Source organism: Carettochelys insculpta, chromosome 10 (genome assembly GCF_033958435.1).
Source record: "Carettochelys insculpta isolate YL-2023 chromosome 10, ASM3395843v1, whole genome shotgun sequence".
NCBI classification, from domain to species: Eukaryota; Metazoa; Chordata; order Testudines; family Carettochelyidae; genus Carettochelys; species Carettochelys insculpta.
Window position 1 is genome coordinate 4949979 of NC_134146.1, and position 27442 is coordinate 4977420.

The window sequence follows — 27442 nt, forward strand, 5'->3', positions numbered from 1 at the left end:
TTGTATATTAGGAAAAACTACTTCACCAGGAGAGTGGTGAAGCAATGGCGTGCGTTGCCTAGAGAGGTGGTGGATTCTCCATCCCTTGAGGTTTTTAAATCCTGGCTTGACAAGGTCCTGGCTGGGATGACTTTGTGGGGGTTGATTCAACTTGAAGCAGGGGGCTGGACTAGATAACTGCCTGACATCCCATCCAGCCCTATGATTCTGTGTGTCACTCCTACTGGACACTGCTTTTGTGTTTCAGATTCCTATGCTGGGGCACCACAAGTGAGAAGACTTAGGACTCAAGTGACTATACTGATGTTTAACTGGCAGAGCACAGCAGAGTACTAAGCCCAAAAGAAACTCCCAAGTGAGAAGAGAAATAGAGCTGTTCTATGCCAGCTGCCTGTTCAGAATACACATTTCTTGGAGACAGGTCAGAGGCTGTGGACTAAACTCCCACAGGAACAAGAGACCATCAGAAACCTAGCACCCTTTGTTCCATGAGCAAGGCTCACTTCTTTGACCTGCCTTCTTTAATATAAAAAGAGCAGTATGCTTTTTGTACACTAAATCCTGTTTCTCTCTTACCAACAGAAAGTAACAAAAAATACTACTTCATACCTCTTGTCTTTCACAGTATACACATTTACAAAAGAAAGCAGTACTCCTCTGCACATTCAAGGGGAGAGAAGGAAGGAACAAATCACATATAACACGCGTTAAATCAGACTGATTAATGTATTTCTGGAAGACATTTGGCTGCTACAACAATGAAGGCAGAACAAGAATCCATTAATAATGGAATAGAATAGGTTACACCATCCCACAGAAAAGCACCCATGATGTTTTCATCAGTTCACAGAGCAAAAAATCAAAACTAACTGCACTACACATGTATATTACAAATAGGTGTCCACTGGTTACTAGTCTTTAAAATTAGGAAGCCCCAAGATGCTTTGCATTTGAAGATTGTTGAAGCATGGAAGTATAGCTCACAAATAGTGTGTTGTTACAAATTCTATAGACCCCCGACTTACACACAGTTTCCCCATTCCTGTCAGCCTGACTCTTGCAATCCCTGACAGGTTCCCCAGGCCAGCTGCCGCCCAACAGCCAGAAAACTGACCAGTGCAGAAGTGCTGGTCAGCTTCCCCACCCCTCCAAGTGGTGGGGAGCAAAGCCTGGATCTGGGCTAACCACCACTCAGGAGAGCCCAGAGCCAGGTGCTAGCTCCCCACGACTCAGAGAAGCATTAACCTGAGACACACGCAACCCAAGTGCGCATATCTTGGGGTTCTACTGTATGAGAAGAGAGGGCCCTGTCCGTCCAGCCCAGAAAATGCAACATATGGAACAACTTATTCTGAGCAAAATCCGGTGGTTCTTGGCACAAAGCACAAGTTACATTCTGACTGGTTTGTACCACCATACTAAAAAGGAATGAGTGAATAAACTACCTGTCAAAAGGGAGTAAGAAAATTAATGCATTTGGCAAATCACATGTTACAAGACAAATCCCAGGACAGCAAGAGGGAAATGAGAGCTGGTTCCATCAGCTGACCATGAAGGACCCCCTCTGACCTCTAACAGAGATTAAGCCACAACAGAGTATCTCGTATCAGAGGGGTAGCCATGTTAGTCTGGATCTGTAACAGTAACGAAAGGTCCTGTGGCACCTTATGCATCTGATGAAGTGAGTCTGTGCTCACGAAAGCTCATGCTCAAAACTTTTCGGTTAGTCTATAAGGTGCCACAGGACCCTTCATTGTTGTAACAGAGTATCTTGTCAACTCACCCTTCTTAAACCCTTATGGGAAGGCCACAGCATCACCAGCGAAGGACGTGAGTTCTAACACTACCCTGAATTAGAACTCTCTCACAGCTCCCAACCACAACCAATGAAGTAAACAGCAGATTATGGTCTCACTGTGAAGTGCCACAAGGGCTCCCTAGATGGCCACCACTTGCTACACCCCTGGCACTAAGCACCATAACACAGATTAAGTCTCTGCCTGCCCTCAGTACCTTAGTACTGTACCACAAAGGCAACATTACACAGAGGGTGAGTAAGCTGTCAGCTCAGGTTCTCCCCCAGCTATCACACATGCACCTACCCACAGCAGGAACTCAGAGCCTACTATTCCAGTGTCCTCTCCCCAGAAGAGTCCCATACCATATGACAGATTTCAGCTAGAACAGCTATTGCAGCAGGCTGCTCCTTTAAAGGGCTGATAGAAATTGTTATATGAGGGGCAGGGAGGGAAGGCTGATGAAGCTGCTATCCCATGACAGAAGGAGCAATCAAACTTTGTCATTAAAATGCCACCACAGCTGCTTGTAGGGGGAAGGGAGACCTAGGCCTCATAGAAACATTTTGCTTTGCCTGCTCCTTGAAAAATAGCCAAAGCTTGCCTGTATTCAAGAGCCACAAATGGCACATATGCTTTTTTTTTTTTTTTTTTTTTTTTTTGTGTCTTCTATCTACTGTTCTTGGAGGCCAACACCATAAAAACAAAAGAAAACAAAAAAAAAAGTCAGAGACGCTAAATAAAGGTCTTAATACAGTAGGCAGTAAGCTGCAACAGCCAGCAAGAGAGCCCTGTCCCCTTCCCTCCCCAGCTCACAGACCCTTCACTGAAATGTATGGTAACCTGGCATTTCAGCATTCAAAACAGCACAGTGAAGCAGGTTAAGACACACACCTTTCATGCAAAGTACATGCACAGTGCAATATTTACTATACCTTTTCCTTTTCATTCCAGGGAAAGAAGAAAAAGAAAGAAAGAGAAAAGTCAGAAAAATCAATACAGCAGAAAAAAAGTGCAGACAGGAGTAACAGACACACTCTCAAATAAGCTAGAGAGGGAACTAGAACCTTTAACTTCTGCTGCTGTGGCTTGTTTTATTTAGTCTTCCCCCGCCTTACAAGAGTAATTCGTTCCTGAAAAACTCCTCTTAGGGCAAATTCTTGTAAGTCAAAAATGTAATTACCATTAATTTCAATGGGAGAAAATTTTATGCATTCCTGAACCCCAAAATTTATACCCATTTATGCTAAAACAATACCAAATTCCATTAAAATGAACACAATTACTTCAATAGTTAACATTAGTTATAACACAACCTAACAAGACATCTTCCCTTCATTAATTACTCTACAATATGTCTGTTTACCTGCAGAGACAGGGGAACGGAAATCGAAGAGCGCCTGGGAGGGTGGTGTAAAGCCAGGTAGCTGCCTGTGGCTGCAGAAGCGGTGCAAAAGGGGCAGGCAGGGCAGAGCAGGGCACGGGGAGGCAGCCTGGCCTGAGCACAGCTTAGGTTAAGGGGGGAGGGGGGCAGTGTCCGAGGCTAGCCATGTGGGGAGCTAGGCAGGCGCAGGAGGCCCCCAGCTGGCAAGGGGCGATGCCTCATTCATGTGGGGCTGCATGGCAGAGAGGCGCTGCCAGCAGCGCCCGAGGGGCTAAATGCAAAGGAACACCACAGGCAGCAAGAGGCGCCCGAGGCACAGCTGCACAGGGCAGGCAGCGGCTGCCCCTTAGCCACCCGGGGAGCTAGTGGCAAGGGCAGGGCCAGAATGGGATGGGCTGCACACCCAGCAGCCACGTCTCACGGGAGCACCAGGGAGCCTGTGGCCGCTGGCTGAGCCAGGGTGCGCCACTGCTGCAGAGCCAAGGCGGAGACCCAGACCAGCCACAGGTAAAGGCTGGGCCAGGGGCTCCAGGAGAGATGTGCCAGGCAGGATGCAGCTGCGGGCAGCCGTTGCCTGGGGCCACAGTCTCTCTCCCTCTGCAGGGCATCCACGTCCCACTTAGGTACACAAAATTGAAATCAGTCCTCGTAAATTCGAGGAAATGCCTTGTAAAATGAGGTAGGGGTTTTAAATCAAACTCCTTGTAAACCTGAATTCTCATAACCCGAATGGGTGTATCTCAGGGTATGACTGTATCTTGAGAATGGGAAGAGAAGTGGTTGGCAATTATATTACAGCAGAAAAGGAATTTAAATATGTAGAATTGCTACAGCAGAAGTGTGTATACCAGACTTCATCTTGAAGTCAGGGTGAACAGCACAATCAGACAGGAGGTAAAGGTTGCACCTCCCTCATCCAGCACCCTCAGGACCTGCCTGGACCCAAACGATTGAATTTGCCAGATGAAGGGAGGTCCCCTGCCTCTGGTCCCCTCAGCTTGCTGTCTCCATGCCGCACTGGCCGGCCCCCTGGTCCCTGGTGGGCTGATGCTCCTGGACCTGGACCCAGGCCAGCTACTGGCCCCAGCCACCATCCCCCACTGGGATACCAGCTCCATGGGCACAAGTTCCTGGCCTCCCCTGCACTCACTGTCCCTCTTCCCTCCATCACTGGACTGGAAGGGTTTCCAGACATCAGCCCTCCTCCTAATAGCCTCCTGGTCGGGGCTCTCTGGTCCAGTAATACAGAGAAGTTACTCACTTATGTAGAAACAATGGTTCTTCGAAATGTGTCGTAGGCGCTCGACGTCAGGTGTCGGGCCTACCCCAGCACTGCAGTTCAGAGATTTTTCAAGCCATTGTTAGCCAGACCATGCCAGGCTCTTCATGCGTTTTTGGTCATGTGTGAGATCGTGTCCAAGCCAGTTCCTCAAAAACTGCCCCAGAAGCATCTGAAAAACAAAGCAGAACTCCAAAGTGGGGAGGAACAGGTGGATAGTGGAGCAACCATGGGGACACATCTTGAAGAACCATCGTTACTACACAAGTGAGTAACTTCTTTCTTCTTCAAGTGGTCCCCGTGGGTACTCCATGTCAGGTGACTATACAGCAGTGACACACACACCCCTGCCACTCCCCGAAGCATGGAAGCCGGTACCAGAGTTGGATTGTTCACCACAGAAAGCACGTGTCTTCCTCCATATGACACTATATCCCATAACGTTTAGTGAATGTGTCACAGGATGACCATGTTGCTGCTCTGCACGTGTTCCTCAAGGAGACTCCTCTGAAGAAGGCTGTTGAAGTTGCCATTGCCCTGGTAGAATGAGCTTTGGGCAGAGCTGATAGGGTGGTTTTACCTAATCAACAGCACATCTTATTGAAAGATGTAATAATATTCAAAATCCTTTGTGATGATAGCCTCTCACTTTTCAATCTCTGTACATGGGATACGAATAATCTGTCTGTTTTACAGAACGGTTTTGTTCTGTCTATATAAAAGGCCATAGCCTTGTTTCTTTATTCAAAGAGTGCAGCTTAGGATAGAAGGATGGTAATATTATTCGTTCATTTATGTGGAATTCTCAGGAAACCTTGAGAAGGAATGCAGGCTGTAAACATAACATCACCGCATCCTTAGAGAAAGTTGTATTAGGTGGAATCGCTGTTACTGAGACCAACTTACTGACTCTACGGGCTGATGTTATAGTGAGAAGAAATCCCGTCGTTAAGGTAAGTAAACAAAGTGACGTGGTGGCTAGACGTTTGAAAGGTGGGCTAGACAGAGTGTCCAGCACCAGGCCCAAGCTCCATGGAGACACTATTGGTTTATGAGGAGGATAAGTTCACAAGGCCTTTTAGGAACCAGGTCATGATAGGATGGGCGAAAACCATCGACCCTTCTATAGTGTGTCTGAAAGCCAATATGGGTGCCAAGCGGACCTTTAAGGACAGTAGAGCAAATCCTCCTTGTTTAAGGTCCAATAAATAATTTAGAATTGTAGGTATGGGTGCCTCCAGTGGGCGCAATTGTCTGGAGGAGTACCAAGACGTAAACCGTTTCCACTTGTAGACCTAAGTCTTTCATGTGGAAGTTCATTGGCTACATACCAGTACTTCCTTGACATGCTCAGAGCACAGGTTCTCTGAGGTGTTGAACCAAGAATCAACCGTGCCATAAGATGTAATGTTCGTGGTTGAGGGTAGGTCAGAGTCCCTCAATTCTGTGGAGGGAGGTCTGGGATGATGGGGAGGGGGTCTGGAGGGCAAAACAACATTCATTGTAGCAGTGGGAACCAGTGCTCATGGTCCCACACAGGCCCTATGAATATCACATTGGCCTTCTCTAGCCTCGCCTTTTCCAGGACTCTGAATAAGAACCAGTGGGCGAAAGGCGAAGAGTAGGGATTCTTTCCATGGTATGAGAAAGGCATCCCATAGTGAGACTAGGTCAAGACTCACCCTGGAACAAAAACAAGGGCATTTTCTGTTGCTGGAGATCGCAAATAGGTCTATTTGAGGAAAGACCCAATTGCAGACCATGCAGCGAATATCCAGATGGATCCGGCACAAATTGCCTGCTCAGCAGATCTCCCATGACATTGCTGATGCCCGATATATACAAGGCTCTCAAGATTATGCCATTTGCCATGCACTAGTTCCACAGACGAACAGCTTCTGCACACAATGTGCAAGATTTGCCCCCACCTTGTCAGTTGCTATAGTACATTGTAGTAATGCTGTTGGTATTGATGCTGACCAGTGCACCTCGAATATGTGGTAGGAAGTGTTTGCATGTGTTGAATACCACTCTTAGCTCCAGCATGTATATATTTAGGGACATCTCCTGTTGTGACCAGCATCCTTGCACTGATTGTCCCACATGTGTGCTCCCCAGCCTATGCTGGAAGCATTGTTGTAAGAACGGAATTCTGGGGTTGGCGAAAGACGACCCCCGATAGTAGGTTTTTGGGGTTCATTCACCACCGCACACGGTGGGCAATACCCTCTTGTGGACGAAAATGCAGCCTGGCATTTTGAACCACAGATGTGGTGGCAGCCATGTGACCCAGAAGCTGGAAGCAAGTTATCACCTGTGTCGTAGGACTGTGCATCAGGATTTGTATCAGCGATTGCATCACATGAAAACGAGGCGCAGGTAAGTACACTTTTGCTGTGATAGAATCGAGGCAAGACCCTATAAATTCTACATCCTATGTGGACTTGGTTGATTTCTGAAAATTGATGGTAAGGCCCAGAGACGAACATCTTTGTGGTAACGCTTATCATACAGAGGATATCCACACGTGAGTGGCCCTTTAAAAGGCAATCGTCTAGGCACGGAAAAATGACAACATCTAGGCGGTGTAAGTAAGCCACTACTACCAAGAGCGTCTTTGTGAAGACTGTGGGCACCGATGACAGGCCGAAGGGCAGGACTTCGTTCTGAAAATGATCCATGCCCAGTGTGAAGCAGAGAAAACGTCTGTGGGCAGGGTGGATAGTTACATGAAAGTAGGAGTCTTATAGCTCAAGGGCTGAGAACCAGTCTCCGTCGTCCAGTGCAGTAACTATAGAGATAATGGTGACCATCTTGAAACACTGTTTGCGCGGTTGAGAACCCTTAAGTCTAGTATCACTCTCCATCTCCCCCGTTTTCTTCTCTGGGAGGAAGTAGCGGGATAGAACCCTTTTCCCTTGAATTTGTCGGGTACTCTCTTGAAAGCTCCTATGAACAGGAGGTGGTACATCTCCTGCTTCAACATCATCTCCTGAAGGGGGACTGGATGGGGTAGGGGGTTTGATGGAAGGTTGCAGAATGGAATGGAATATCCCACAGAAATGATCTCCAGCACCCATTTCTCCAGTGATAGTATGACACTGCTGGTAAAATGGTCTGAGGCAGTGGTGGAACACATGGTGTGGTGTCGCAGTCCTCAACATAGTAGTCAAACCTGCTGCCTCAGCATTTGTGATGCAGGGTTACGGCCTTGCATGGTGTGCCGCCTCTGCGGTCTTTATTGTTTTTGACACCCTGGTCATAGCTACGTCAGTGGTATTGTGGCCACTGAGGTTGGTGATTGTAGCAGAGCTGATATGGGTAGTATCTCTTCCTTCGGTGGTGGGGGCTATACATACCCAGTGTTCACAAAGTAGTTCTTGAGTCTTTACCAGAGCATAAAATCTAGACTCAGTAAACAATTTCGACTAATCAAAGGGGAGGTCCTCCAACTTTGTGTGCAATTCTATAGGGATGACTGACGTTTGTAACCAGGAGACTTGCCTCATTACGATCACAGTTGTGGTAGATTGTTCAGCTGTGTCTCCAACATCTAAAGCAATTTGGAGTCCCATATGTGAGGCAGTATAGCCTCTCTCGACTATCGATTTTAATATAGGTTTGTCATCATCAGGGAGATATTCCATTAGGGACGTCAGTTTCATATAATCAAAGTTATGGCTGGAAAGGTGTGAGGCATAATTCATTGTTCGTAACAACAAAGTAGAAGACGAACAGACCTTTTGTCTGAATAGGTCAAGCCTCTTAGCATCCTTGTCTGACACCGTAGATTTATATTGCGGTGTCTTCGATCTTTGTGGTGAGGACTCCCACACAAGAGAGCTGGGTTGGGGGTGAGTGAACAGAAATTCCATACCCTTCGAGGGAACAAAAAACTTTGTCTGCTCTCTTACTGGTTGGTGGGATGAAGGCGGGGGTCTGCCAAATATTACCCGCGGCCTCTGTAATGGTGTCATCTAACAGAATGGCTATCTTGGATGATGTCGGAGGCCTTAGGATTCTCGAGCCTATGCCGTTTTCCTTGTACCTCCGTGACTTGTATGTCCTGTCTGTACGACCCTCTGAAAGAGCCCCTGAAATTGTTTAAGATCATCAGGAGGGGATATGTTGCCTGGGACAACAGCCTTGTCTGGGGATGATGAGAAAACATCTGTTTAATAGGCCTCCATTTGCACTTCCACAATTTCTTCTGGCTGCTTCGCTATGCATTCTGGGGGAGCAGCGAGCATTGGTTCTAGGCATTCTCTTGATGAGCAGCTGTGCCTCTGTGGAGCTGGGGAGAATGGCTATATGAGGGATGTGACTATGGGGATCTGTCCCTGGATCTATGAGATTAGTGCTCTCTATAGTAGTCTTCGCAGTTATATGGACGTGAATAACAACAACAAAAAAATGCAATCCTATTGAGGAAGATTGAGAACACAAATGTCTCCTGTAAGTACGGTGGTGGAAGGAGTAAGGTAGGTGAAACTTACTCGATGAAAGAGGAGGAGACGGGGTTATCTGGCAAGAGTATTCACACAACTGGCATGGTTGTTGTGAGGCAAGAGAAGGTGGTCTGAGCCAAGGAGAAGGAGGCCTGAGGAAGGGAGATGGAGGTCTGAGGAGCTGGAGGTGTTAGAGGCCATTCTGGTACAATTGGTTCTAGAGGAGAACTAGGGGATAGCGGTGATGACATGATAACCAAGTCAGGAGAAGGACTACAGTGGCGAGTTTTAGTCTGCGCCTTTCCAGGTTGTTGGGCTGCCCAAAGTAGAAGTGTACGATGCTGATGGAACCAATGCGGATATAGCTGGTATCGTACCCGGTGCCGCATGCCTCAGTGCAGGGTCTGTTGGTGCCGTTTGTTTCAAAATTGTCGGCACTGTCCATGGGTCCAATGTTCTCAGTGCAGGTTCCACCAGACCAAGATCTTTGATGCTATGGGCTTATGCACCAGGTTGTCCGGTGCAGACATTGATTTTGATGCTAGGGACAATTGTCTCAGTGCCACAGTTTCCAGTGCCGATTGTTTTGAGGCACACAAATTCCTTGGTTACAAGACATGCCTGTGTGCCTGGGATATAATCGCTGATTTCTGCTCCCACAGCCATTTGTCCCCTTTAGAGGTAGAGGGATCACAGCTTTCAGCCTCAATCATTCTGCTCATAGGATCTCTTTCTCACAGAGTAACAGAAAGAAAGCTGTGCTAGTCTATATACTATCAAAACAAAAAAGCAGCCCAGTAGCACTTTAAAGACTAACAAAGTAATTTATTAGGTAATGAGCTTTCATGGGTCTGTCCCACGAAAGCTCATCACCTAATAAGTTATTTTGTTAGTCTTTAAAGCGCTATTGGACTGCTTTTTTTCCCCCTCACACAGGGCATCAAAGAAGCTGCTTTGTGCTTCTGAGGCAGTGACGGACCTTTGGGGAGTGTCAGCTCAGAGGTCGTAGGCTGAAGAGCCTTATCAAATAAGATCATCTTTAGCCTCATCTCCCTCTCTCTTCTGGCTCTTGCAGTCTGCTTGGAGCAGTGGGGATATTTCTGAGGCATATGGGCCACCCCTAAGCAGCAAACGCATTTGCCATGGCCATCAGAAGCCCTCACTGCTTCTCAGAATGAATCACACTTTTTAAAGCCTGCCAAAGGCTTTTTTTTTAAAAACACAAATAGCAAACAGTATTTAACAGTATTTAGCAGTTGTAAACGATCACTAACAGTCAATAAGGACCATTCCTAAGCAACTCAAGATGACTTAACTCATTAAACACTCCACCTCCCCCCCCACCTTTTTTTTTTTTTTTAAACTATATACAATAAAGAAACTCTTAAAATGCTGATTAGGTAAGACAAACTATTTACAGACAATTTTGAACTTTTGTTTTCAGGTGTGCATTGGAGCACAGGCGAAGTCCGCCTGCAGCCGCTGGAGGTTGAGAGGAACTGGCTTGGACCGGATCATGCATGTGACCAATAGTGCATGAAGAGTCTGGCATGCTCCCGCACATGCGTGGTCTGGCTAACTACAGCTTGGGAATCTCCGAACTGTGGCACCGGGTCAGGTCCAACACCTGCCATGGAGCACCCACAGGGACCACTCGAAGAACCACATGGTTCTGCCAAACCACGGATATTGCTGGACCAGAGAATTCAGGTTTTGGGAGATGCAATCTGTATAACAGAAAAGCAAGTATCAGAGGGATAGCCATGTTAGTCTGTATCTGCAAAAACAAGAAGTCCTGTTGCACTTTATAGATTAACAGATTTATTGGCGCATCAGCTTTGGTGGGCAAATACCCTCTTCATCAGATGCATCTGAAAGTGGCCTTTGCCCATGAAAGCCTATGCTCCAATAAATCTATTAATGGAAAAGCAGCAATTCAAGAGAACATTTATAACTTTCATCTTGTGACTACATATTATGGAACATAGTAAATAGTGGGAGGAATATTTTAATCAACAATATTTTGAAAGTTTAAGTCCCAAGGGAGGATTTAGGAACACTAGTACCAATGACATTCACTGGGAAGTTTCTTAAGCGATTGTGAAAAGCTATTCCCTTCCCCAGAGTAAAAAGCAAGGGTAAAAATGCATAGAGTAAAAAATAAATACTGCTGTCAGTGAATTATGCTAGTAAAGTCATAATATATTCAACCCCCTACAAACTCTCAGTGTGGTTCTGGCTTCAAAAGAACGGCCATACTGGGTCAGCCCAAAGGTCCATCTAGCCCAATATCCTGTTTACTGACACTGGCCAATGCCAGGTGCCCCAGAGGGAGTGGATGGAACAGATATCGATCAAACAATCTCTTTCCTGCCATCCATCTCCAGCTTCTGCCCAACAGAGGTTAGGGACACCATTCCTTACCCATCCTGACTAATAGCCATTAATGGGCCTAAATTCCATGAATTTATCTAGCTCTTTTTAAAACCTTGTTTTAGTCCTAGCCTTTACAGCCACCTCTGGCAAGGAGTTCCACAGGTATCCTCTAGTTCTGATATTACGAGAACAAATAATTTTTCCTTGTTCACTTTCTCCACACCACTCAATTTTATACACCTCTATTATATAATGCCCCGCCCCCCCGCTGTCTCCTCTCTTCTAAGCTAAAGAGCCCCAGTCTCTTTCATCAATCTTCATATGGGACTCGTTCCAAACTCCTAATCATTTTAGTTGCCTTTTTTTGGACCTTTTCTAATGCCAATATATCTTTTTTGAGATGAGGAGACCACATTTGTACGCAACATTCAAGATGTGAGTGTACCATGGTTTTACATAAGGGTAATAAGATATTCTCCATCTTATTCACTACACCTTTTTTTTAAATGATTCCTAACATCCTGTTTGCTTTTTTGACTGTCTCTACACACTGCATGGATGTTTTCAGAGAACTGTCTGTGATGACTCCAAGATCTCTTTCTTGATGAGTTATAGCTAAATTAGCCCCCATCATGCTGTATGTATAGTTGGAGTTATTCTTTCCAATGTGTATTTCTTTACATTTATCCACATTAAATTTCATTTGGCATTTTGATGCCCAATCACTCAGTACTGCAAGATCCTTTTGAAGTTCTTCACAGTGTGCTTTGGTCTTAACTATCTTGAGTAGTTTAGTATCATCTGCAAACTTTGCCACTTTACAGTTCACTCCTTTCTTCAGATCATATATAAATAAGGTCACTACAGAAATAACAGGGGCTCTTACCAGAGACCTCCTAAACACCCTCCCCATGCCACGCATGAAACCTTCTCACCCAAGTTAGGTAGTGTTTTTTAAATGAAGACTCGCTGATCCAGGCAGGCTGTGGAGGTTTAGCTCTGTGTCTTTTTAAATCTAGCTACTCAAAGACTTCAGTAAGAATCTGGTAGGACATTTCCTCTTATTTACATGAGGAGTCCCCTTGGATTATTTATTTCTCCAATCACATTTATTATGTTAGTGCCTACAGGCCAATCCAGAATGGGAGCTCACTGTACTAGGCCCTGCACACAGTATGGGGGGAAGTGAGGACAGGGCTGAGAATCAGGAGTCACAGGATCTATTTTGAACTTCCAACTTTACAAAACACTGAAGTTAGGCCTCTCACCACTTCTCTAGCAGAAGTATGTATCAGTGACCAATCTACAGAGCTGTGGTACAAAACTAACGGGTTAATAGCTAGACTAAGATCACACAAGAAGCCTGTGGTAGAGTTGACATTAGAGGCCCTCCCACTTCAGAGTTACTGTCCACTAATGCCTAATCCATTCACAGTGCTGCTCAGACAAAATACCTCCCTTCCTTCAACCCCAGACATGCAGTCTTAATATCATATAAGTCCACTGTTTCACTATCTTCAGTTTCCATGATATATAACAAACAGATTTTAAAGAAAATAACAACCAGATGTACTTAAAAACACAGTCTTTTTAGGAGGAAAAAAAGATGTCAACTGTTTAGAGGAATCAAAGAGGAGGCAATGGACTGTACAGAGAAACAGACAGGCCTTTATTTACAGTTCCATTACAGAACAAGGAGTCACTCAATGACATTAAAAGCAGAATTTAAAACAGAATAGAAGTATGCTGCTTTCACACAATGCAAAAATAGCCTGGGGAATTCACTTCTACAAGATAGAGGAGAAGAGCTATGTATCATTCAAAATGGACATAATGATTAGTAGGTCTATAGCTGTATTATGTAGGATAAAATTTATAAAGGCTCTAAAAATTCATGCCTCAGTGAGTAACTCAACCATTGACAGGAAAAAGGAAGAAACTTGCCCTCATGGACAGATTTTTGCATTGTGACATTTCTTGTATAGGCCTCTGAATACAACTGAAAACTGACTATTTGCGGAGTCTTAATCTGGATCATGCATGGCAACCCTCCTATTTTTATAAAGATGGACACGAAAATCTCTCCTTAGCGGTCTCCTTCGGTTTCCCCTATGCTCATAATAATCTGGCAGAGATAGGATAAGAGCTGTTGTTTTACAGAAGAACTTTCAAAAGTAAATTAGCATAAAAGTGTGCAATAAATACCTCTGTTGTGTTCAGAATGGAACCAGTGACATTTCATCATACACATGGCTATATCCATCTTTAGTTATCACTGGAAGACAATATCTATTAAATAGTTGTAAAACTAAAATTCTGCAGCACAGTTTATTCAAAGTTAGCTGATTGAGGAGTGCTCCAGACCTGTAAACTTTAATTTTTATTAAATTAGGAGAAGAAAGTCTATAAATATTAGCACAATATTGACTAAGAATAAACAGGATGAGCTCTGATTATAGGCCAGGAAGCCAGACCCTGACCCTCAGCAAAATACTGGCAAGGAGATTGATACAGAACTATCACAGTCAAAGGATGGGATGTAAAATATGAGTTTACTCAGTTTTGCAGAAAAACAGACCTTGTCTAGCAAACTTAACTCCTTTCTTTGACAAGATTTCAAACCTACTTGATAGTTATAATTGGACATAGTATCTCATCATATTCTGATTAAAAATTGCACTTCTCAAAAATGCATTAATGTACTAAAAAACTGATTCTGATAGATCTCAAAACAGAGTTGTTAATGAGAAATCAATGAATGCAAGTCCCGCAGGGATTGCATACTAGACCAATGCCAGGCAATCAACACTAAAGGACAAAAACAAAGTTATGCTGGCAAAGTTTGCAGATGACAGAGATGGGTACAATGGTAAACAACAAGAACTAATCAGTGCTACAGAGCACTTGACAAGCCAAGTCCTATATGAAAGAGAATATCGATCAGTCTTAAAGCCATGGGATTACACTCTAAAAAGGAGTGACAGTGAAAAGAATTTAGGATCACTAACAACTGTACTTAGGCTCCCACTGCGGTCATGTGGCCAAAATGGCCACTATCATATGTGGTTATATAGCGTCAATGTATCACCATTTTTACAAAACTATAAGTGACTTTTGAACAAAGTTTGCCCTGTGAGGTATCAGATGAAACCTCAATCTGCTAATCATTATAGCTACATCTACACTAGCCTAGAACTTCAAATGGCCATGCAAATGGCCATTTCAAAGTTTACTAATGAAGCACTGAAATACATACTCAGCGCCTCATTAGAATGCTGGCAGCCGCAGCACTTCAAAATTGACGCGGCTCATCCAGACGGGGCTCCTTTTCAAAAGGACCCCAGCAACTTAGGAACAAGGGGATGTCGAAGTTGCCGGGGTCCTTTCGAAAAGGAGCCCGCTGGATGAGCCGCATCAATTTTGAAGTGTTGCAGCTGTTGGCATTCTAATGAGGTGCTGAAGTTTTGGCCTAGTGTAGACACGGCCTATGTGTCCTGGCAAAAGGTGTGGTAATACTACATATAAAAGGTATAAGATTCTACCATACTGTTACTAAGACATTCTGAGTCTGTGGGGAACCAACCACAAATCAAAGAAAAAAGCCAAACTGATGCCTCATCCAAATGCCAATGAAATCAATTGGACTATTACCTGGTTAAGTGGTTAGTCTTTGGCAGAAAAAAAAAGTATGAATGAGAAATTTACACCTTGGCAGTGAACAGCTAGAGATTGCCCCCTCAGAGAGTGACTTGTCTCTTGAGCCTCAGCTGAAGATACTTTTCAAAGGAAAATAGTTTTAAGACAGGAACAAAGAGGACCCAAAAAGCTCTGCCCCTTCATCTCTACTCATGGCATCAATGCCACCTAAAGGACAAGGAAATTAACACTGAATTGGGGAGAAATCCTGGTTACGCAGCATGTGGCAAGAGAAACCTTTGCTCTGAATTCACTTAGTTTCGTAAGTTGGGGTTTGTATGCGTTTAACCTTTTTTATTTACTTTCTAACCAATTCTGACTTTTATGCCTTATTACTTGTAACTGCTTAAAGTCTTTTTCTGCAGTTAAACTTTTTTATAGAAATGTTTGGGCAACTCCATTCAAGATGAAAGATTTGTGCATATATTCTATTATTACTTGTGCATACGTTCTATTTGTGCATATGTTCTATTAACAAAATGGTGGACTTCATATGAGCTTGTATTGTCTAAGAGGTCACTTTACAGTAAAAGATGCACCTTTCGGGGAAGGACACTAAAGCTTTTTGCAATAAATTTAAAAATATGAATTTCAGAATAAACTCTGAATGCTAAAGAGGCAAGAAAAAGAGTATTTTCAACTTACCAAAAATTAGTGCCAAGCCATGGGACGTCCCTACTGCTATCAGACTTGACGCTGCCTAAACAGAACATGGAGAAAAGTTCAAATTTTGAAATGTCAAACTGCCACAGATCCATGATTTCAGCACAATCAGCATCTTTATCACTGCTGGCCAAGGTTAATCAGCAGAGGGGAAACCATTTGAAAAAGCTACGGATAGCAGCATATGTTACAGCAAGCTTACCACAGACAAGTAATATACATGCAATCCAAAATATCTGTATCGCCACACATCACAAAAGTATGACTTTCCATTTCCCTAACACTCACATCATGATTCCTTGATTCATGCACTGTGTTGTATTTTTCCCAACATGGTTTCAAATTCAATGCTTCATCACCATGATAGATGAATGTAACAGACAGTAGATTTCCTTTACGTGACGGTAATCTCTTTCCTGTTATCTAGCACTGGAGTACCTTTCTTATTTTTCATATCCAAAGACTGTAATTTGAATACACCCTCAGAATTCTCTTATCCCCAAGGGGCCCAGTTCAACTGACAGAGGAAAAATCCCCAATGACTTCAATGGGGGAAACTGGGTAAGGCTTTAAGTGCCCTAAAGTCAGCATTATAGTTAATATTGTAAAGATATATCAGGTTTTCTGCTATAAACTTCTGAAAACAGTGTAGTTTATAAAAAAGGCTTGAAAACCAGAAATCAGTAACGTCAGGATATGCATCCTTGCACACAGCAGACACTTCCCGTTTATGCAGTAAATACTATACTTAAGTTTTAGTGATTCTCCCTTGTTCCCCAGACTTCGTAAGAGCACTGTTCATAAATAAAGTTAAACTTTGATTCATCCTGTCACTGTGAGTTGTTATACTTACAAAGATTCTCTAAAGAGACAGGCAACCTACATATTACATTTCTTGCACTGACTATCCATTTCCTTCACCCATGAGCAACCTTAATATGGTGTTTCCAAACTGAAGAGCTTGACCATGCAACTTTAATAATGTTGTTTTAAGCAAGATGTGCTGAGGACTTGGGGTTTTTTAATTAAGTTGCTATAGAATGGGTATCACACTGACTCCCAGTATGTTGTACACTGTGTGAAGTAGTCTTCTATTAGACCAGCATCTATTGGTGAGAGGGAAGTTTTTGCACTCCCACTGAGAAAAAGATGTGTATGGTTGAAAGCTTCCTTCCCACCAACAGAGAGGGAATACAACATGTAGTTTACAGTTTGATGTTACCTTTACGTTAAAGAACCTTAGACAGATAAACTGACACAAAGAAAACATCATGGTAAATAATGACAGAGAGAAAGATATCAAGAGAAACTTGGCATTGATATTTGGGAAGCTCTTGCCTCACATACACAAGGGTAAGCTGTAACGTGTACATGAGTTTATGCTGTCCAAGTCAAGTCACTCAGGAGTGCAGATAAGCCCCGACCCCAATCTAAGTTAGACTGACCTAAGTGCCGGTGTGGACAGCGATAGGTCAGCAAGAGAATCTCACCTGTCAGCTTACAATATCTGCACTAGAAGCAGCAGAGCTGCACCAGTCTGCTCATTAGTGCAGCCATAGCCTAAGTAATGAGCCTTGGTCATGGTCTGAAAAAAGGCAAAAAATTGTGGGACAAGTGATCAACAGAAACTTCTCAAATGACACTGTCTTCAACACAGTAACAGTGGGGGGTGAGGTAAGAGGGTAGAACTCCTCTGCCAGAAATTAGGTGTCCCAGCTACTCCTTCTGCCCTGCCCGCTTAAAGTTGTGAGTGTGAACAAAGGTCTCCTTCTGGGAGAGGGAAGGAGATGGAAAAGTTAAAGTTTCAGTACTGCACGATGGAATGCAAGAGATGTGCCACCGCTGTAACAGGAAGATTTACTACATCACACTTCACAGGTTTCAGTACTTACTATTGCAGTAGGTAATCCAGCATCCACTTTCTCCTACAGTGACAGAAAAGTCATAAAATGAGGCAAAGGTCCTCACGTGTGTACATTTCTGTTCAGTCAATACAGCTGCACATTTGAAGGCTAGCTCTGTGCTGTATCTCACACACAGCAGTGCTCTAATAGCAGCACCAAGAGTACAGTGAGGAGGACACTACATACCATAAGCAGAATTGGGTGACCTTCCCTGTATAACAGGCCCACAAAAGATGGGAAAAGCTGGGGAAATATGTAGGGAATACCATGATACAGCCTCCCACCTGGCACACATTCAAATCCACAAACAGAAAGCTTCCACTCTGACCTCAGAGAGGCCTTTCCTCTGGGTCACTGTAGCAGTACAATTCATTACTGAGTTTTCTTTACATGGTGAGATTGAAGTCACAGTAAATATCTCATTATGACTTTAAAAGAGTGCATATGCACCTTAACTCACAAGGCTTACATGGTAAAGATCAGTCAGATCATAAACTCTTTCAAGATCTCCATACATTCAAGAGAGCAAACTAGTGCTGCAAGGATCTATTTTATGTTGGTAGAAAATACTACAAATAACTTACAGCATACCTAGGGAAGTTTATTTGGTTAAATACACCAGCTAACTTTCCTAACATTCAGGCAACCAAAGATTTCAAAGAAAGTTAATCCTTCCCTTCAGTGGTTCATATCAACTTTTCAATAAGAAAAAAGTTGATTTTCAACCTTTGTAACATTAATATTGTCATGAGGGAGCTCCTGCTTTGAGCTCTCTTTATTTAAGGACACTTTAACTATTTACTTTTCTTTATAACTAGATGTAGTGACCAGAATACATTGGTTTGCATTTCATCCAACTTTTTAAAGTGCATTCTGTAGTGGCCATTTTACGATTCACTTTCCTTCCAGAAGCTGCAGATTCAAGACCAACTACCTTGATTCAATGCACCATTCGGTTGCCTCTTCATTAAGTCCACAGGTACAGCTCAGTGACAGACAATTACTTGCAACTAAGAACTCACAGTGTGAAACTGATGAAGTAGAACACCATAGAACAGAATAGGCCCTGTTTTTATTTACCATTTTAGATATATTTTCTGGTTCCTATGCATTGTAACTTGACCAATGATTCCACAGAACTCATGACACTTACTGCTGCAGATACTATTTGGGCAGAAATTCCTTTCAGAAGAGAAAGACGGATAACCGATCCATGAATAGAGAATGTATCAGGGAGTTTTTTCTTCCTAAGAGGGGTAAAAATGTTGTTAGTTTACAGGGGAAAAAAAAATAAAAAAGTTACAATCACCTCTTCCACCATACATTATTCAAACTGTGCAATGAGAGAAACAGGAACATAATTTTCACAACTGATAGGGAATGAGGTTTGGGGGCCTGCTTATTATACCTGTTCTATCAGACAGATTCCACAAGTACTTGCATATCAACTGAGAAATCCATTCAACACTCTGATGCACACATGCACAAAACCAAAGGGAAAGTAGATTTTTAATACAAAACTCTCTTTTTAAAAAGAAGTTAGTGTGGCTGCACTGTCTCTTTTAAACCCTTTAACTTGACCAAGGGTTAGCAGCCCTCCAAAAAGATCAATTTCCAGCTTTTAGGAGTTCTCTCCATAAAAATTGATGCATAAGAACTATTAACAAATGGTTGTAAATTACTATTTTAACACTTCATATTTTAAAATGCCTGAAATCTTCCTTTCACTCTCACAGACTTTGGGAGGCAGACCCATCCTTGCTTACAGACAGCCTGCCAACCTTAAACAAATTCTTAGCAGCAACTATATCTCACAACACAGGAACTCTAAACCTGGAACCAAGCCCTACAACACACCTCACTGCCAACTCTGTTCACATATCTACACCAGTGATATCATCACAGGACCTGACATCAACCATACCATCGGGGCTCCTTCACCTGAACATCTACTAATATAATATAATATAATATATGCCATCATATGCCAGCAATGCCCCACTACAATTTACCATGGCCAAACTGGACAGTCTCTACCTAAAAGAATAAATGGACATAAACCAGACATCAGGAATGGAAATCTGTGTGATAGCACTTCAATCTCCCTGGACACTCAGTAACATTTAAAAATCAGAGAGTTTGAAGTCTGTCCAATATACAAAGCATCTGAGCATTGTTGGCACATGATGGCATATATCATGTTAGTTGAGGAACAAACTAATGAACACAACACAGACATAAGAACACTCCTGATTCTCAAACTGGTCAGTCAACGTTTTAATGGAGTGGGCCACCCTGTTAATGACTTAAAATTTTGCGTTTTAATGAAGAGGAATTTTCACAACAGTCTGCAAAGAGAGGCTTCTGAACTCTTTTATACTCAAATTCAACACATTAACACGTGGTTTGAACCAAGATGTGAATTTTCTGGGTCATTATAGGGGCTCTTTTGCATACTTGGCTTAATCTAATTCTTGACTTCCCGCACCCACTTCTGCCCTTCTACTGTCTGATTTGCTCAGCTTGATAATTCTTCTCTGATCTGTCAACCCTGATTACTGTTTTTGGTTCTCTGTGCCTTAAATAGTGAGTCTGTTCTGGTACGGCTATGGTCCGAAGAAGTGGGTCTGACCCACGAAAACTCACCACCTAATAAATTATTTTGTTAGTCTTTAAAGTGCTGCTTGACCGTTCTTTTTGTTTTGATGGTATATAGGCTAGCACAGCTTTCTCTGTTACTAAATCTCAAAGGTGGTGTAGGAAAAAAACTGCCCAACTTAGTTACCTTTTCAGGTGCGTCCTGTCCCCACTGTCTGAGCTTGCCAAGGACGACGTGTCATAAGAGTGAGCGTCTATGTTATCAATGTTTAATAGAGAGGGATCCTCAAGAATGAAAGACTCTTCTTCATCATCAGTCTGAAAGAAAAGAAACAGTTTGGTAAACACAACAGACCAGAGAGACTGGGAATGACTCACCTCTAATAGAGTTTCAGGCTGTTCTTGTGTCAGGCTTCCTTGCACCAAATATTCAGATCTTAGGGAACACCAGAAGTCATAGTACTTTATAACCAACCATCCAGAAGGATTCTGGTTACAAGAGGTAACCAGTTTTTTCTGGGAGCACCTGTATTACTAGTACACATTCCCACCACTGGAGTCTGAAAAGGACTGGTCCTCAGAAAATATTGGGGCCAGTGTCTCGAATGTGCAATCAATGTTTTAAGTGGAAACAAGAAGCTAATTCTTAAAGGTAAATAAAGAGTAGAACAGATTATTAAAGGGTGTGGTAAATTCTTGACCACTTGTAGTCTTGAATATCAAGACAGATTCATTTATAACAGTGATAATTTTGTAAGTTTTTCAAGATATAGATTCCTCATACAAATAACTTAGGGAATGGTACAGTTGTTGCCACTAACAGCTCAAACAATGGCCTGTGGCATGCAGCAGATAAGATCATCATAATGGTGCCTTCTGTCCTTAAAATCTATTAATCTAAGTACATAAAAATGAAACACTAAATCAAACTAAACCACAGATCTTGAAGATAAATCTAGGGACTGTGTGTCAAAGTAAGGCCAAAGGCACTACAGAGATCCACTGAAAAAAAATAAACCTAAAACTAAACTGCAGCTTATGCCCTGGTCCTAAACCTTTGGGAAACGTGGTGTGGGGCTCCATTTTTTTAACACTTGCAAGTTGTAAAGTTTGTTTTTATATAGAAAGGGAAATGGAGAAAGTTGCCTGACAACAACCTTATCATTCCCAAACTTTTTTGTTTGGGGAATCACCTTGAATTTTGCATAAGTTGGGGAGGACTTAGGAGGGTGCAAGTGAGCCAGAGCATGCCGGGGGCTGGACCTGGGCAGCAGGGGGTTGGGCTGGGGGTTGAGCCCAGCCCGCAGGGGTGGTGGGTAGGGGGGTTAGCACTGGAGCCCCACATATACATGCACCAGGGATTGGAAGCCCTGGGTGTGGATTGAAGCCAGAGCCCCACATGCCAGGGGGGAGTGAGCTAGGGCCACAGGGATTGCGGGGTTTGAATGAGGTGAACCCGGGGCAGAGGGGTTAGCTGGGCGAGGCGTAGAGCTTCATGTGCCCGCAGCAGCTGACAGCCCAGCCTACACAGGGGCTGGGAGCCCAGCACATACCGGGGTGGGGGATGAGGTTTGATCTGGGCAGAGGAGGGATTGAATGGGGGTGAACCGGGGTAGGGGTGGATTAAGCTGGCAGGGGGGCTAGAGCCCCTGCGCATGCCAGCAATGGCTGACCGCCAAAGCCCAACACAAGGGGCAGGGGTGAGCTGGAGCAGCAGGGGGAGGGTTGAGCTGGGCAGGGGGGTTGAACAGGGGGTGCACTGGGGCAGGGTGGTTAAGTGAGGGAGTTGGAGCCCCATGCAGCACACTGGGAGTTAGAGCCCCATGCTCAGAGGGGTGGGTTGGGGCTCTGGGGGGCGGGGGGAAGGGGGGGATGAGCCAAGCAGGGGAGGGGCTGAACAGGGGTGCACTGGGGCAAGGTGCTTGAGTGGAGGAATTTGGATCCCTGGGCACGTTGAGCATGGGAGGGGGTGAGCCAGGTCCGCGAGGGCTGGAGGGGAGCCCCAAACATATGGCTGAAGTCCCCCACTGGGAGGAGTGAGCTGGGGAGCACAGGGGCAGGGGAGTTGAGCCAGCAGGGGGTGTAGCAGGTTAAACCCGAGCAGCTGTCAAGCGGTACCTCTCTGGGAAGCAGAAGGAATGGAGTTTTAACCTGTCCGGCTGCCCACAGCAGCAGGCAGTCAGGTGGGCTGAAAGCCTTCCCCCTACCTTCCCACTGCTCTGGGAAAGGGCTCTTAGCCCGCTTAACTGCCCGGAGCTGCAGGAAGCTAGGCAGGCTGAGAGATCAGCAGCTTTATGTTGTGTGAAACTTGCGTTAAAGTGAGTTTTGCGCCGTGCAAAACGAGAGATTACTGTATGAATTGGGGGTCAGCTGCATAAGAGTGGGGTCACATACTCTGGATTCGCGTATTGAGACCTTACTGTATCCTGAAAAACATACAAAACAAACACTGATATAAATGAACCTGCCCTACTCACCCAATTAACTGCTGCAACATATACTGATTTATAATACTTGTCACAACGAGCACACACTAAGCACATACACAGAGGGTACCAAAACACTGTTTTGGTGCCTGCGTTAACAATACTACAAGACAGGTATGCGTCTGGTGTATAGCAAATTATAACACACTATCACTATGGTGTCCAATACATTCGCCACTTGCCTCACGTGGCAAACGAGACACAGCGGTGTGGCAGTTCCAGGCTCTGGAGCTGCATGCAGCTCTTTGAGCCTTGAAATGTGTCTCCTCAGACCTGCACACATGGAGTGTCCTCCTCCCACTCCACACGTGCCCTGCCACTTGGCTGGACAGGCGCATGGCAGCAGTGGTGGCAACTCCTGCCTCCACAGCTTGGGTCCCGGTGGCAGCTCCTGGGTTGTAGCTCAGGCCCCAGTGTGGTTTTTGTGGCTCCTGCAGCGATAGCTCTGGTAAGTTGTCGTATTCAGTTTGCACAAGGTGAGGCTACAGATGCCCGGCTCTGGGAGAGGGGCAGGCCATTATTACAGTTGGGTGGGGAGGAGCTGTGGCAAATACAGAAGGATAACAACCACGAGTATGGCGATTATCAAATTATTGGATACCACTGCACTATCGTAACAGATGGTATTTATCCATTTATGTTTACCTGAATACCTAGCATTCTGTGGCTACGTTTTTATTTGGTATTATGCCCAATTATGTATCTAGCTATCTGTAAATATTTTCTAAATGAGTATTTTTAAAAAAACAGATCCTAGAAATAAAAGATGGCAACATCTGAGTAGAAAACACAAAGTGTATCACATTGTTCAGAGCAATTACTACCCAAAGTGCATATTTTGCCAGCTTTGGAATGACAAAAATAAAACATTATATTTTGACATCATCAATGAGATTAAATTTATTGATATGAACAATTATGTTTCCTTATTTTTGAACCCTATTATTTATGACTGGATTTCTCAGTTCTTAAAAACATACTCACCTCATTTAATATGCTTTCCAGTGTTGGAGGGGTATCTACCTGGGGAATATCAAACTCTATGTCATCTATCTAAATGTAAAAAAAAAAAAAAAAAAAAATGTATATAAAAATAAAACATTGCATTTAGCCTCTTTATTCCACCTTCCAAGCACATATTTTCACATAGACTCAATGTACTTTATATAGCATCTTTTTCAAAAGCAAATTCCTGACTTCTGAAGAGAAAAGTTACAAACTGACCAGTTAATCACACATCTCAGCTGAAACTGGAAGCATGTAATCAGGCAGGAGCAGAGACAAAAAAAAAAAAAAAAAGCAAATGCAATATAGTACCGTATTAAATTAAAAAAACAATTTACTCAAAATTAAAAATAGAAGGCAACATTTTTCTTCTAAATAGTTTCAAAGCTGTATTAAGTGAATGTTTAGTTATAGAGAACAAGAAGTCTTGTGGCACCTTATAGACTAACAGATATTTTGGAGCATAAGCTTTTGTGGGCAAAGACCTGCTTCATCAGATGCATGAGTCATGCATGTGATGAAGCGGATCTTTGCTCACGAAAGCTTATGCTCCAAAATATCTGTTAGTCTATAAGGTGCCACAAGACTTCTTGTTGTTCTTGAAGCTACAGACTAACACGGCTACCTCTCTGATACTTGTTTAGTTATAAGCTTTTGAAAGAACCACCATAACATTTTGTTCAGAATTATGAACAACTTTATTTCCTTTCCCAAGGTGTTCATAACTAAGTTTCTAATGTAACTTCCCATTCAGATGCCTTCAGTACACTTGAAATTGCTTTGAATTAATCTGAAGGACAAGAAAGCAAACCAGCATGCCATACTTAGTGTAATTTTAAGCTGTACAACCATTAGCTTTTTGGTTTCATTACCTCCTCAAACACTACTTAGTTTGCAAAGAAGGGGCCACACCAACTGAGATAGGTGCCTGTTACGCTACGTATTGCTCACATACCTAGTAATACAGTTTACCCCCTAGACCAAGTGTTCCTAATCTGTGCAATGCATATTCTTCGGGGGGGGGGGCGGGGAGGTACATGAGACATCTCTGAAGAGTACTTGTTAAAAATTGTGTAGATGTTAGTTATTTTATGTATTGTATTTTCATAACAGGCTGCTCAGACAAAGCTTTAATACTGTGGGGATTTGCTGTAACAACACAGTAGCTATTAAGTTCAAGATGTACCAAGAACGTAGAAACAGAGACTCTGACAGAGACCACACCGTAAAGTGTGGGTTCAGTTGCCTAGCAACTGTCCAATCTAAATGAGTTCAGAATTTACTCAAGAGTTTGGGTTTTTTATCTTCAGTTGTAATGTTTGACTGTAATTATCTGTACCTAACAGTGAAATATTAACAGACAGCTAAAGACAGGAAGTGTCGATGATGAGAAGGGAAGGAGTATGCAGGCAGCTGGTAAATCTGGAAGAGAGCATGATATAAGTAAATAAAAGGAACTTCTGCACTATAGCTATACCAGTATGTTTCTATTGCTGCAGTGGTACTGATAATCCTGAAATGAGCCTGTACCTGGAAAGATAACACTGACATGGGAGTTATACTGGCATAGGTACAGCAACAGAATTATAGGAGTATAGTTAATGTCAGCAAACTTTGCCATGCAGACAAGTCCAGACAGCTCCTACACCGAAGAGCTTAAATCTAAACAGAGGAGAGAGACCAGGTGGAAAAATAGAAGAGTTATTCTGCTTTTATACATCGGGAATCATTTTTCTAGAAGGGATCATAAGCTCAGCAGTGCCTGCAGCACATGGTAGGAGGGAAACTATGACAGACACACTAGAATCCACTTTTACCCTCAGCAATTTTTGCATCAAGAAATTCCAGTTTCTGACAGGAAATTTGAGCAGCACAGCCTAATACAGTAAACACTTTTATATCCAGCATTCTATTACCTAGAACTTCAAATAATCAGCATTTTAACCATAAGTAAATTTTAGTTGTCTTTTCCGTAAGTAAACTATAGTGAAAGTAAATACAAACAAATACAGTATAAGTTTAGTGTACAATATTACTGTTGTCAATAAAGTACTCTCCATACATTTTTGTTTGTTTCTTAATATCTAATCTTGTTTCTCTTTAATGGTATGCACTGCCAGGTATACCGCTCTTTATCCAGAATATCTGGCGACCTCCTTGTCCCAGGGCTACCAGATATGAAAGACTTTACTGTATTTATTTTCAGTCCTTAGTTTTACCTGTTTTCTCAGTGGTGTTTGAAATGATCTCTTCAACTAACCATTCCTCCTCTCGTCTACCACCAGAGCAGTGAACGCGAGTATATGTACTTCTCAGCAAATACAAAAAATATAATACACTGAAGTTCTCCCTCCAATTACAGTGTTTTAAGACAAATGTAACTTCCAAGCTGATGCTGTTCCATTGGCCACACAATGTTAACAACTCAACGTCATTTTTAAAAGGTGATTTGTAGATCACTCATTTATACCCTAAACTGGAATCATTTGTACCATCTCTTACTATTTTTAAAGGAACACTTTGGCAACCCAGTACAAGGGGGTAGCTCTGGCAGTCCCTACTGCCACTGACATGTGACCAATAAAAAGACATGATGAAAAAAAAAACAAGTTAATAAAAGATCAAATTTCTCAAAAAAAGTCAGCCCAGCTAAGAAGAAAACTTGCACCCCTGACCTCCCAGCTATTAATCCACTGCATGACCAGTGTGTTTGCATTTCAGTAACACAAGGCAGGTGAAGACACAATGCCGGGCAGCGCTGAGTGGACAACAAGGGCACAACAGTAGCGCTGGGCAGTAAAATCACTACTTCGCCTTTCGTGCTCCCTGGGAATGGGTGTGGACCGCTCACGCGAGACTCTGTGGCACTCTGCGGTTCGCTGGGGCGCCGAGCTCCCTGCCCAGAGCCCAGCAGCCGCCCGCCCGGCTGGGCTGTCAGCAGAGGGGCCAACCCAAGGCGCCAGCACGCCCCTCTGGCGCCTCCCCCCGGGTCAGCACACCTGGCCACGGCCGGGGCACAGCTGCTGCGCCGGGGCTGGGGCGGGAGGAGGGCTCAGAACAGCCCCGGGCCGCGGACACGCGTGACGTGACAAGCCGCGGGGGCGGAGCAAGGCAAACCCCCAGCCGGGGGGCCCTGCCCTCCCCCACGCCCCGGCTCCGCCTCCCTCACGGCGGAGACTCCCCCTCACCAGGTCGCCGCTGGCCTCCAGGTCCAGCTCTGCACCGCTCAGCTTCGGCAGCGGGACGTCCTGGCCCAGCTCCTCGCCCGGCCCCGGCAGGGGGCCGCCCTGCTCCGCGCCGAAGCTCTCGGGCTCCATCTCCCGCCCGCCGCCAGCTACCTGCCTCAGGCCCGACCGGCTGCAGCGCCTGAGGCGGGGAGGCCCCGCTACCGGCACTAGCCGAGCGGACGTCTCACTGCGCGTGCGCGGCTCCTCCCTCCCCTGCGAGAGAGGAGCCACCGCCTCCGCTCCCGCCCCGCCCCCTGCCGCCTCTGCCCCGCCCCTGGAGGTGCCTGTAGCCAGCGCGCGCCTGGGGGCGGAGACGCGGGTCAATGCCGCGTCTAGCGGGGCTGACAGCGAGCCAACGAGTGTCTTTTCAGCCCGCCGGCCACCTGAGGAGACCCTGGCCCTGTGCGCTCTGACTGGGCGCTGCTGCAGCCTGGACCCTGCCCAGCCTTCTTCCAGTCGCGGCCCGGCCTCAGCACCAGCTCACTCTGCTCTTAGTGCCTGCCCCCTGGCACCCAGTTCCTGTGCTGATCGCACACACCGCCAGTGCCCACAGTCCTGGCACTATCTTCCTAGTGCCCAG

The 27442-nt window shown here is 44.4% G+C and overlaps 1 protein-coding gene across 4 annotated transcripts in view; it reads right to left on the reverse strand.

Annotated features, from left to right (window-relative positions):
- The window catches only part of VPS8 (VPS8 subunit of CORVET complex), a 158479-nt gene extending 131447 nt beyond the window's left edge, over positions 1 to 27032 (reverse strand). For 3 of the 4 annotated variants that reach the window (XM_075004217.1, XM_075004220.1, XM_075004219.1), the window contains exons 1-6: positions 26824 to 27032; positions 23615 to 23683; positions 20332 to 20462; positions 18700 to 18793; positions 17535 to 17567; positions 15625 to 15679 (exon numbers count right to left, since the gene is read on the reverse strand). In XM_075004217.1, coding sequence (XP_074860318.1) covers positions 15625 to 15679; positions 17535 to 17567; positions 18700 to 18793; positions 20332 to 20462; positions 23615 to 23683; positions 26824 to 26952 — 511 coding nt within the window. In that variant the 5' untranslated portion in view covers positions 26953 to 27032. The remainder of the gene's footprint in view (positions 1 to 15624; positions 15680 to 17534; positions 17568 to 18699; positions 18794 to 20331; positions 20463 to 23614; positions 23684 to 26823) is intronic. The other variant, XM_075004218.1, reaches the window with a different exon arrangement.
- Positions 27033 to 27442: the final 410 nt, after the last annotated feature.